We start from the raw sequence: 13,063 nt of genomic DNA on the forward strand, positions 1-13,063 counted from the left end.
ACACGGAAACATACAATGACTGACGCCCATGTGCCCAGCCCCCAGCTTCCCCGCCAGCCACTGCTCTGCACCCACATTTTGTCTTTGGATGAGTTTCTTACTGTTTCTGAGCTTCAGCTATGCTTTCCAGGCCAACTGTAAGTAGCCTATGGTTAAAAAAAGCAAGGGCAGGGGGAGGCTGAGGCAGGAGGATCGTAGTTCAAGGCCAGCCTCAGCAAAAATGAGACGCTAAGCAACTCAGTGAGGCCCTGCCTCTAAATAAAATACAAAATAGGGCTGGGGTGTGTGGCTCAATGGTCTAGCGTCCCTGAGTTCAATTCCAAATACGAAATAAATAAATAAAGCCACGGTGGAGGTGTAGGGGGGACACTGACAAAATGCTCATTTCCCGTCTATCTTCCTCTAGCTGTGCCCTAAGCAACCTGAAGAAAGTGTCCCTTGAGCTCGGCGGCAAGTCCCCACTTATAATCTTCAATGACTGTGAACTTGACAAGGCCGTGCGAATGGTGAGAGCGGTTCAAAGGCGGGTGAACAGCCCGCTTCTGAAACACATTCCCCTGCTTCTTTATTGGAGGTCTTAAATGAGATTTAGTCTTATCTAGTTATAAACAGGTACCATCTTTTTCATACTAAGAGCACTTAACATTTTTAAAAAGTAGTATTCATATAATTTCTCCAATTAAAATGTTTTCAAAAATAGAACATAAGTCACAGGAGTCACGTCGAAAAACTTCCAGACGTTCTGATGTTGCTCCTGGCTTCTCCCTCCTTTCCCCTAACACCTCGCCCCTTCCAAGGTCACTACTTTTATTTGTTTTACAAATCAAGACACAGTAAAGGGTCCTCTATTAAAAAATCATTGGCAGCCAGACACAGTGGCACATCTATAGTCCCGAAGGCTGAGGCAGGAAGATCTTGAGCCCAGGAGTTCAGGGGCAGCCTGGGCAACATAACCAGACCCTGCCTCTTAAAAAAAAAAAAAAAAAAAAAAAGTAATTGGCGGTGTCACTCTCCTGGTTTTAGCAATGTGGCTTTATAAGGTATTACTAGGGAGGAAGCTGGGTGGGGGTACATAGAGCTTCCTACTATTTTTGCAATACCACGGAGTCTTAAGCTATATCAAAGTATAAAAACTTACTTTAAGTAAAGCTTGAAGGTTAAACAAAAGAGTTGGGGCTGGGCACAGTGGTGCCCGCCTATAATCCTAGCAGCTCAGGAGGCTGAGACAGGAGGATCACAAGTTCAAAGCCAGCCTCAGCAAAAAGAGAGCAGCTAAACAACTCAGTGAGACCCTGTCTCTAAATAAAATACCAAATAGGGCTGGGGTGTGACTCAGTGGCCATGTGCCCCTGAGTTCAATCCCCAGTGCCAAAAAAAAAAAAAAAAGCTGGGCTAGTCCTCATTCTTCACTTCTGAGATTCAGGCCTGCAGAGAGCTACCACTGGCACGTTGTGCTGAGCCTCCTGGAAGTTCTGGGGGAAGTCAGGGTTTCCTGTTCTATGCTGTCTCCAGCCTGTGCACTGAGAAGCCTTTCACATCCCCCTCTCTGTGATCTTAATGCACACTCACAGCCAAGCTTCATTGTGCAAGGGCCCATAAGAGAAAGCGTGGTCTGGGAGTGAAGGAGACCCAACTCCTGCGTGCATATGAGGTGGCCCTTCACTGGCAGGCAGTGGCTGGGGATACGCAGGTCAACATCAGGGTCAGGACTCCCCTGGACGTCTAGATTTCTGCAAAAGACTGAGGAGTAGAAAAAGGGAGGAGGGACTTTTTCCTATACCATACTGTTAATTAAGTATCAATTCACTAGGTTTCTCATGCTCTTGTTCATATAACATGAATTAACAGGAACAACCAAAGAGTGCTGAGGGTGAAATAACTACACGTGGAGAAAATCACATATAATGATTAGAGAGGGCCATTCCTTCCTTTTTCCTATCATCAGATATTCACAAATAGTTTGCTATTGGCCACCATTTGCCTCTACAGCATAGGAATGTGTGCCTTTACATAGAGTTCTGGTTCCCACCATGTAAGAACTTGTGGGTACAGGAAATACTATGCTATTTCATATATATATATATATATATATATATATATATATATATATATATATATATATATATATATATATATAATTCATTTATTTATTTTACCCAGTTTAGGGAGGTTCCAAGAGGTGAATTATCCCCTAAATTTAGAAAAAGAAGATGCAACAAAACCCTGCGAATTAGGGCTCAGTGGGAGAGTGCTTGCCTAGCATGCACAAGGCCCTGGGTTTGATCCCTAGCAACACACACACACACAAAATGAGTCTTCTTAAGCACTAGTTTTTTGAGTGCCTTCATTTAAAATATTTTGCAAACTTCTTGAAAAAATGGATCTTCCTTTCCATGGGGGGCATGGTAAATAAGGCTTTCTAAATAAGCTGTGATTTATATGAACCGATATACAGATTTTAAAAGCAAAACTTATTATACAGGTATTATATTTAAATGTATACAGAATATTCGAGATTTTTCTTGCAATATACAATTTGCTCTTAGTGGTATAGACTTACTGTTATAAACAATTTGGAAAGTGCTCATGGACCAAAAACAGCTAAGTCAAGACTAAACATCTCCCAGCAGTTCTCACCACTGAGACTTCCGGAAGTCTCAGTGACTCTGTGTGTTGCCTGCTGTCTTCCAGTAACACCTAGTTCTCTCTGTAAAATTGTACGTCAGTGTTGACTTTTCAGCGGTGCAGTCACTGTTTTGCCTTCTGTGTTGAAGGGCATGGGTGCCGTGTTCTTCAACAAAGGAGAGAACTGTATTGCCGCTGGGCGACTGTTTGTGGAAGAATCCATCCACGATGAATTTGTGACCAGAGTGGTAAGGCGTCTTCAGATTTGCTTTCAGTTGCGTAGAAATTGCTTTTGTTTGAGCTGAGTGTGGTGGTACACATGGCTCGAGAGGCTGAGGCAGGAGAATCCCAAGTTGCCATCTCAAGTTGCCATCCTGGGCAACTTGATGAGACCCCATCCCAAAATTTTTGAAAAGGTCTGGGGTGTAGCTCAGTGGTAGAGCAATTACCTAGCATGCCCAAAGCCTTTGAATCAATCTCTAGTAACACACACACACACACACACACACACACAAAGAAATTGCTTTTGCTTGGAAAGTACTTCTGGGATTTTTCATGAATTTTTAGGTTGATAACAATATTGTTATTTTTTTAAAAAATCAGCCTTGGCTGGGGGTGTGGCTCAGTGGCAGAGCATGTGCTTACAATGCAGGAGGTCTTGGATTCAATCCGCGTTTTCTTTGTGTGCTTTTAGGTTTGGGTTTTTTTTTTTTTTTTTTTCCCTTCATTATTGGGGATGAAACCCAGGTCCTTGCATATACTGGGCAAGCACACTATCACTGAGCTATAGCCCCAGGCCCCCAGTCCATTATGTTTTTATAAAATAAAAAAAAAATGACCAACAGTCCTTTATTTTGTCTAGCAGTATACTGACATATTTACAGTTACAGTATATGACATCTAGAATTTGCTTCAAAATAACCCAGGAAAAGCAGAGGTGAGGAGGGGAATCAATGGGCCAGAGTTGGTAGTTTCTGACGCTGTGTGAGGAGTACTTGTGGATTCATTTTATGATCTCTCTGCTTTTATATGTGTTTCTAATTTTTCATAGTCACAAGTTACAGGTCTGTGTGAAAGCCTTAAATCTACTTGAGAGTGTCAGTACCTACACCTTGCCCTGCATTTGTGGCCCATTAGATCCTTGACGCTTCAGAGAGCTATACTCCTGGATTTTTATGAATCCCTGAATAACCCATGAGAGGTGCATCACTAGATCCTTACAAGACTCTGTTTTGCACTTAACATGACAGGATATCATTTCTTCCACTAGCATAACTAACTCCACAAATAGCCCCTGTAGGCTGGTCATGAATCCATAGACATGGAACTAAAAGTCATTAATAGGACTGTTAAGGTGAACTCTGTGGCTAAAATAAACTCTAAATTATGCCATGTTGTATCATTATGAAGGTAATATTAATTATGAACTTGCTTATATTTGCAAAACCACCACCTAGCTTCTTTATTGCTCCCCAGAACCAATTTCCTACATCCCATCCTGCCCCCAAAGCAAAGGAATCCTCTGCATGAGAGCAGATTCCAAGAAGTCAGAGAGTGGCAGGCGGGGCAGGCAGTGGGCAGGGGCTGCCTCCTGAACTCTGCAATTTAGTTTGTGTCTCAGTAAAATGCAGCGTGCAGAACTAAACGCCACAGGCTTTCAGGGTCAGTGATAACTGGATGAAATTTCAATGCTGAGACCAGAAACTTCAAGGATGTGCTCTCTCTGCCCATCAGCAAGCACGTTTTGCACACGAGCTTTGTGTGTTCATTCAACACCTGTTTCTTGAGCACCTGCTTAATACCACACACTGTGTGGGTGCTGGAAACATCAAGGTGAATAAGGTAGACGTGATCCCTGCCCACTCAGAGTGTCTCCCCGAGCCCAGGACTCCATTCAAGCCCCTGAGAGAGGATTGCCACACCTGGAGTCAAACTCATGGCCCTGTGTGGTCACGGTGACTGCCACGGTTTCTTCTTATTAGAATTAGACTTAGCATCAGAAAACGCAGGAAAAGATCAAAACAAGCAAGCAGCTTGTGCCATCGGTTTTCCTCAGAATATTCTAGCAATTCCTCTGACTACACCATGAGAATTTCACAAAGGCAGTCTGCCATGTGTAAGCAAGGGGAAAAAACAACAAGGTGGTCATTCAGAAATTCTTTTGCCATGAAGAGTGTGTGTATGCTGTATTTATGAAAATTCCAGAACATCAGTTGGCTATTTTAGTGGACTAACCTTCTGGATAATTTTAAAGCTTAGGTATCTTACATCCTGTTAGCTGGTTGAGAACTTGGGCTTTCGACTCATAGCACGTAGTGGTTTGTGCACCTGGGCAAGTCACTTAACCTGTCTAGGCCCTGTAAGACGGAAATCATAAATACCTGCTTGCTCTGGAGCCATCTATCGACAGCTTCAAACAATACCCACCGCATGGTTGGAACCCAGTCAATGATATCCATTCTTAACAGTGAATTCATTGTCTTTTGTGGCCTGGGTGCTATTCAGGTGGAAGAAATTAAAAAGATGAAAATTGGTGATCCACTTGACAGATCTACTGATCATGGGCCCCAAAATCATAAGGCCCACTTGGAAAAGCTGCTGCAATACTGTGAAGCTGGAGTGAAGGAGGGGGCCACCTTGGTGTACGGGGGAAGACAAGTCCAAAGGCCAGGTAAGGTCCCCTCTGTAGAGGGCTTCAGGGTGCGGTGCCTGATTCTTCTTAAATTGGAGTAGATGGTGACAGTTTTCACCTCAGCATCACCTTACTGCAAAAGTAAACACTTGCATGTGTAATATGGGTCTGAACTAATTTCTACACCCTGCTTGAGCAATTAGCTGGGATATTTTCACAACACCATTTCCTTTATTCTTTCTTCTTCTTCTTCTTCTTTTTTTCTTTTTTCTTAACTGGTATTGGGGATGGAACCCAGGGACACTTTATCACTGAGCCACATCTCCAGCCCTTTTTATTTTTAATTTTGAGACAGGCTCTTGCTAAGTTGCCTAGGCCCTCCCTAAATTGCTGAGGCTGGCCTTGAACTTGCCTCAGCCTCCTGAGCCACTGGGATTATAGCACCCAGCTCCACAACACAATTTTCCTGAGTCTCATTTTTCTCCTATGAAAATAAGATGAAATGTGCACACCCTACAATACAAAGTTATGAAAATGACAGGCCCTTTGTTATAAACAAGTTTAATGAATAGCTGTTATCAGAAACCAGTGGTCTTGATTCCTGGCACTGAGATTTGATCTCAGCCAGCGTAGCCTGGGAGGGATTTGTTCCTCTGCCTAAAGCAGGACCTGGTACTGAAGTATGTGAATGGCTTAATGTTATGACTCTTGAAAGAAGGAACTAACCACCAACCACAAAAACTGCCTTTTCACCGGGTACAGTGGCCCACGTCAGGATTGGAAACTCTGAAGGCTGAGGCAGGAGGAGACCACAGGTTCAAGGCCAGCACAGCCAATTTAGCAACACCCTGTCTCAGAACAAAATTAATAATAGGGAAGGGGAGATAGCTCAGAAGTACCATACTCAAGGACTCAGTCTCCAGTACCCCCCCACACACACACACAGAGCAAATAACAAAACCTTCTGTTCCACTGTTACAGGTAGATTGTACACCAATACCTTACTCTGAACATTGGTAATTATAAGAAAAAAATTGAATATGTATCTTATGTTTCCTATATGAACTGAATTTTTAGGTAACTGAGTAGCTGATAAAAGAGACTCTTTTTTTTTTTTTTTCCTAATGATGGCATCCCGGCTAATTCATGTAAAAAAAAATTGAAGAGTAGGAAAAAAAATCATCAGTTTGCATTTCTCTGATAGATGATGCCATTGATTCAGGAAATGAGTCAGGGTAGGCTGAAGTTGTTAGGAAAAAGGTTGGTGGGAAAAAAGAGCTGTACAATGGAGGGATCCCATGGTCACCATCTGGAGCCCCTGGTCAACTTGAGCACTTAAAGAAGGACAACTGGATATTATGCATCTTCTCACGAAATACAATGTGTGATGCCCAGGGTCACCTATGACATGTTCTAAAAACCTAAACACAGTGGTGCCATTAGGTCCAACTTTCAATTTGTAAGGGCTGGGGGGGTGAGGTGGGAAGTTATTGTTTAATGGATTCAGACAGACGGTGATGAAGGTTACCTAACACTGTGAATGTATTTAATAACACTGAACTATGTGCTTAAAAATGGTTAAGATGGTAAATTTTGTGTTGCGTGTATTTTATCACAATTTAAAAAAAAAAAAAAAACATGAACTAGAGAAACAAATTTCACTCCAAGGAAGCAATGACAAGTTTAAAATATAAGATCTTCTGCAGAACAACCGACCCAGTATCTCCAACAAGTCAACTGCCTGAAAACCCAAAGAGAGGGCAAAAGTATCCAAAATATTGAGATAAAAAGACCAAGCAAATGCTATATGTAGAACTTATTTGAATCCTAAATTGAACAAGTTGATTGGAAAATTAATTTAACTAAATTTAAAATTAATTAAATTAATTGGAAAAAGTTACTTTCTGAACAATGAGAGAAAGTGAAATATAAATTACAAATAAAGAATGAGCATTAATTTTGTTAGGTGTGATGCTGTGTTGTGGTTATATTTTTTTAAAAAAGGTCCTTATTTTTTACTGATTTGCCACGAAGTACTTGGGAGTTAAAATTATATCCTTGCTTTAAGATATTTCAGCAAAGGGAAAAAACAGCAAAAAAAAAAAAAAAAAGAATATTTTACTGTCCATTGTATTATTGTCTCTACTTTTAATATATATTTGAAACTTTCAAATAAAAACATTAAAAAACAAGAACCTAGGAATACCAACACTGAGTAGAGACATCCTCTTGGTTTTTCTGAGGCAGAGAGGGGAAATTGTAATGTAGTTGAGACAACTGTTAACTGAAGTATGGCTTCACCTAGAATCGACATTCTTTTCTCCTTTTTTTCCAAACAGGTTTTTTTATGGAACCAACTGTATTCACAGACGTGGAAGACCACATGTACCTTGCCAAAGAGGAATCCTTTGGGCCTATAATGGTCATTTCTAAATTCCAAAATGGGTATGTTCTTCGGGCACAATTAGGTTTCAATTTGGTAATTTTTCCCCTCTGCAGTTACACTATTTACAGAGCATGACATCACCAAACATGCAGTTCTACCCTAAGAATAAGTAACTCACTAAATAATTAGAAGGATATGCTTTTGCTAACCATTGTGGATGGTAATTTACATTTGCTTCTCAGCTTACTTTAAGGGCGGGCACGATGGGATTTTAGCTGGTTAAATTTGTTTTTGTACAGTTGGCATGTGAAATCTCTGTGGAATAGGTTGATTCCCGAGAAATAACAACCAGTTTTCACATTTACATTCTCAGGGAAGGCAGCATTTGGGAAATCTGATTTTGCCAAAGAAAGGGGGCTGTAATTATTTGGTTTCTGCATGGCCCATAAGCCAAATACTGGGGTTTTTTTCTTTTTAATATTTTTTTAGTTGTATATGGACACCATACCTTTATTTCATTTATTTTTATGTGGTGCCAGGATGGAACCCAGTGCCTCACGCATGCTTGGCAAGCGCTTTACCACTGAGCCACAACCCCAGCCCCAAATACTCAGCTTTTTTTTAATATTTATTTTTTAGTTTTAGGTGGAAAGAATCTCTTTATTTTATTTTTATGTGGTGTTGAGGATCGAACCCAACGCCCCACGCACGCCAGGCGAGTGCGCCACGACTTGAGACACATCCCTAGCCCCAATACTCAGCTTTTTATAGCCATGCCCCCAGTCGCCATATATTCAACTGCAAACGGCATGCTGGTTGTCATCCTACATGAAACTTCCAAGATGTTCCACATACCAAGGAGGACCACGTGGTAACTGGGTTTGTAAAACCATACTGCATTTGATGGGATTCTCCCAGTACACCTGAAGAAATTCTTCAGAGTGGCTTTAGGTTTACCTCAACCAATGGGAAATTGGGAAAACAAATGTCTACTTTGGGAAGACTTCTTGGTCATCAGCAGACATTGTGAGAGGTCTTTGAGCACACGAGGCTGTGGTGAGGGGTCATTTGCATGTGGATCTGAGGATGCTTGTTCCCCTTTTCTCTCTCAGTTCCCCCAAAGGAGAGTACAGGTATTGTAGGAGAGTCTCAGCTCCCTTCAAGTTAGCTTAAAATCAGTGCGAGTTTGAAACTGGAGAGAGTCAAGATGATCTTTGAAAATCCCTCTGGAAGGCACTATGTTGAAACCTGTGCTGTCTCCAATAAATGCAGCACAATTTATTTTTCCTGTGGTTCTAGAACAAATCCTGTTTCTCTGCTGGAGCATCAGATGAAATTCTTGCTTCATCTACTGGCTGTGTTGTAGAAAATGCATGCATTTTTAACCGTTAGGACCACACTGAATAAGGGGAGATACACCATGAAAGGCACGATAGAACTGGGCTCTTAGAGCAGGTTCATGTCTCCTCTTATCGGGGGTGTACACAGAGTTGGCCCTCCATATGCAACGATTCTATATCTGCAATTCAGACAACCTCAGATGGAAAATAAATTGTATTTATTTATTTATTTACTGGATATCGGGTATTGAACTCGGGGGCACTCAGCCACTGAGCCACATCCTGAGCCCTTTTTTTGTATTTTATCTGCAGACAGGGTCTCACTGAGTTTCTTAGGACCTCACTTGCTAAGGCTGGCTTTGAACTTGCGATCCTCCTGCCTCAGCCTCGAAAGCCGCTGGGATTACAGGCATGTGCCACTGTGCCCGGCTGAAATTTCTTTTTAAACTGCTTCTGGCCAAGTGTGGTGGTGGATACCTCCTCTACTTCCAACTACTTTGGAGGCCGAGGCAAGAAAATCACAAGTTCAAGACCAGGCAGGGCAACTTAGCCAGACCCTGCCTCAAAATAAGAATTTTTAAAAGTGCTGAGCAAGTAACTCAGTGGTAGAGCACTTGCCCAGCATGAACTAGGGCATCACAGAGGGAAAAATCTGCATCTGTAATGAACATGTACAGACTTTTGTCATTATTCCACAAAGAATAACAGATATTTATACAGCATTTATGTTCTATTAGATATTGTAAGTAATTTAAAGATGATTCAAAGTATACGGGAGGAGGTTTGGGGTGTAGGTCAGTGGTAGAGCACTTGTCTGGCATGCGTGAGGCCCTAGGTTCAATTCCTAGCACCGCAAAACAAACAAACAAAAAACTTCCATAAACTTCTATATAGTATATGGGATGAATGGAATAATGTGCATGGGTTAGGTGCAAATACTACACTATTTTGTAAAGGACTTGAGCTTCCACAGATTTTGGTACTTGCAGGGGTCCTGAAACTAATGCCCCTCAGACACAAAGATCACTGTATACAGAGTGGAAAGACAGGAAAATAACCAGACTTCTTAACACTCTCCTTTGACACCCTAGAAGTTTTCCTCTCTATGTAGAAACGGGAACACGTCACTGCCACCTGCCTACATTTTATAGATGAAATATTCCATGCTTTTTGGTGTTTTGCTTTTCAGTGTTTTGCTTCTTTTCTTCCTATTTTACTAAATAAGCATATGACATGGAGTTCATCTGTTCAGCTTTTTGTTTTTTGCTACCGGGGATTAAACCCCAGGGTGCTTAAACACTGAGCTACATCCAAAGTCCTTTTTCTATTTTGAGACAGGGCCTCACTAAATTGCTGAGGCTGGCTTTGAACTTGAAATCCTTTGAACTTGAAATCTTGCCTCAGCCTCCAGAGGTGCTGAGATTCCAGGGGCATGCCTGGAATCGAGGCAGAGTTCACTCTCACATGAAGTGACATCATAGTATAAAGAAATATAAGGCATAGTTATCCTTGCCCTTGGGGAGCTTCTGTCTTCCAGTTTTCAAATGGCAAACACAGGGGTTAAACCAGCCCCGCGGTTTGTGCTTTCATAATGCTGGGTTGGGAGGAGTCGCGCTCCCTGGTCATAGCTGACTTCCACTGGCCACGTAGTGTGCTCTGGGCACTCTTAGCTCATTTCATCCCATGACACTGAGACAACTGCTTTTGCCATTTCATCACATTGCCCCAGGCGGGTTGTCACAGAGCCTGCTCACTGAGCCACCACCCTGTTGCCTGTGTGGGATTCGGAAAGGCCTCGGGGAGGCATGACGGGGACTTCATCTGTGTGTGCAGATTCTGAAGAGATGGAAGGAAGGGGGGTTACTCAGAAAATCTGGACACGGGGCTCAAGGAGAGGGGAGGCCGAGGGGGTCAGGGATGACACCATTGTCACAAAGTCACAAAGATGACTTCAGGTCAGATTTTAGATATGGATGCAAAGCCCAATTAAACTAGAGTTGTCATATTTCATTGAGGCTCAATTTCCACGTGAGCTTGAATATTTCATCTGTAATGTAAGCAGGTGGCAGTGACGGATCCCCATTTCTCCTCAGAGAGGAAAACTTCTAGGGTGTCAAAGGAGAGTGTTTTGCTTCTCGTGTAATGAAGCTTCCTGTCTTCCTGACAACCCTCGCAGGGACATCGACGGTGTCCTGCAGAGAGCCAACAACACAGAGTACGGCTTGGCCTCCGGGGTTTTCACAAGAGACATCAACAAAGCCATGTACGTGAGTGACAAACTTGAGGCGGGGACCGTGTTTATCAACACGTACAACAAGACAGACGTGGCAGCCCCGTTTGGTGGAGTGAAACAGTCCGGCTTCGGGAAAGACTTAGGTGTGTCTGGCTCTACTTTTTTCTTTTCTTTTAATATTTTTTTAGAATTGTAGATGGACACGGTATCTTTATTTTATTTACTTACTTTTATGTGATGCCGGGGATCAGACCGAGTGCCTCACCTGTGCCAGGCAAGCGCCCACCAGCCGCAGCCCCGTGGCTTTACTTTTATCCTACACAGTCCTGTGTTGCTACATCACAGAAAACCCTGCCCTGTGTTTTATGCAACTCTTGAGTGTTGTTTTGAAGGGCGTCTCCCTCATGGCAGTTAGATCTGGGTTTATAAAGGTACTGATTTATTTATTTTTTTAATGTTCAGCATGTTTTATGAACATAACACACTTATAGAAAAAAAAGACAAACTGTGAGGGAAGGTAATCTTTTTTTTTCCCAAAGGAATATATTTTAGCTAAAATATGTTAATTTTTAAAAATCTGACATTCACCATGAACTTGGTTGGGCTTTTGTGGGGCTCAACAGAACCAAGAAAGGAAAATGGGTGGAGGGTGATAATAGCTAGCTAGCTCCAAAAATAAAGCCTGTCTCGGAGCTGGCTGGCAGTCTTTCAGAGTCAACACTGTAACTGGCAGATTTGCTGGAAGTCCAAGAGCTCAGATTTAGAGTTTGTAAAAAGCCTAAAATGTAATTCACCTTTCAAGCAGTAGATTGGGAGCTAAGTTTGTGACAGGTCCTATTCTAAGTACTTTACCTCTTTGAGTATAAGCAATTGTCACAGCAGCTCAAGGAGATAGGTACTATTATGGTCATATTGTACAGTTTAGGGAAATGGGGCTCAGAGAAGATAGGTGAGTTGTCAAAAGTCACACAGCCAGGCAACAGCAGAGAGAATTAAAAGGCAGGTAGTTTGGCTGTGGATTCTACCTCTCAAATCTCCAGTCAGACATGCTTCAGAATATGAAACATTTTTGATTTAGTAAAATCACCATCTTAAATAAGTTTGGTTCATTTGGGGTATTTTTTACATTTTCTCTTTCCTGATGATTTTCAGCAATGTTATTTGTAGCCATAAAAGTGGGTGAAGGCAAAGGCTTCCCTGCCCCACGTCTTCTATCTGACTTTTATCCCTGGATCCAAAGCACGGTGGAACACTTGGGAAATTTTTATTGTGAAATGAGGCAACTCTTCTCACTTGTCTTTTGACAGGATAATTGACAGCTTTTACTATAAAGCATTCCAGTTTGCCTAACAGTTTCTTCCTCTCCACAATTTAAAACCCCTTAGCTCATTGCTTCTCAACCTTAGCTGCACATTGGATCAGATGCATCTGAAAGCCTTAAAAAAAATACAGAGATACTGATCCAATTGCTGTGGTATGTGACCTGAGATAAGAGTTTTCAAAAGCCCTCATTTTAGCTCAGCTTCCAGAATCACATGCTCATTAGTTTTACCATGGTATCCACTGCCCTTAGCCACTGTAGGTACCAGTGATTATATAGCTCAAAAACAGAAACAGGTGAAGAAAGGTAGGAGGATCTGTTTTCTTTTTTTTTTTTTTTTTTTTTTTTGCTTAAATGTGCTCTTTTGTGTTTCTGATATGATATAAATTGCATTTTCCTTACCCTTAAAATCAGGTTAAACAAATGATTCCCAACTCTTTCCTGTGCTCCAGTCTGCTTCATTTAATGTAATCTAGAACACAGTATCCTGGTCACTTCTGTGTATCTCATATGAACAAAGGAAAAA

At 41.8% G+C, this 13,063-nt stretch overlaps 1 protein-coding gene across 1 annotated transcript in view; it reads left to right on the top strand.

Moving 5' to 3' along the window:
* The window catches only part of Aldh1l2 (aldehyde dehydrogenase 1 family member L2), a 51,869-nt gene that overhangs the window by 38,371 nt on the left and 435 nt on the right, over nucleotides 1–13,063 (top strand). Inside the window, exons 18-22 of the mRNA XM_027943321.2 lie at nucleotides 407–506; nucleotides 2,775–2,873; nucleotides 5,131–5,296; nucleotides 7,597–7,702; nucleotides 11,160–11,359. Of these exons, the coding sequence (XP_027799122.2) occupies nucleotides 407–506; nucleotides 2,775–2,873; nucleotides 5,131–5,296; nucleotides 7,597–7,702; nucleotides 11,160–11,359 (671 nt within the window). The remainder of the gene's footprint in view (nucleotides 1–406; nucleotides 507–2,774; nucleotides 2,874–5,130; nucleotides 5,297–7,596; nucleotides 7,703–11,159; nucleotides 11,360–13,063) is intronic.

This window comes from Marmota flaviventris, chromosome 3 (genome assembly GCF_047511675.1).
Source record: "Marmota flaviventris isolate mMarFla1 chromosome 3, mMarFla1.hap1, whole genome shotgun sequence".
Classification (NCBI taxonomy): Eukaryota; Metazoa; Chordata; class Mammalia; order Rodentia; family Sciuridae; genus Marmota; species Marmota flaviventris.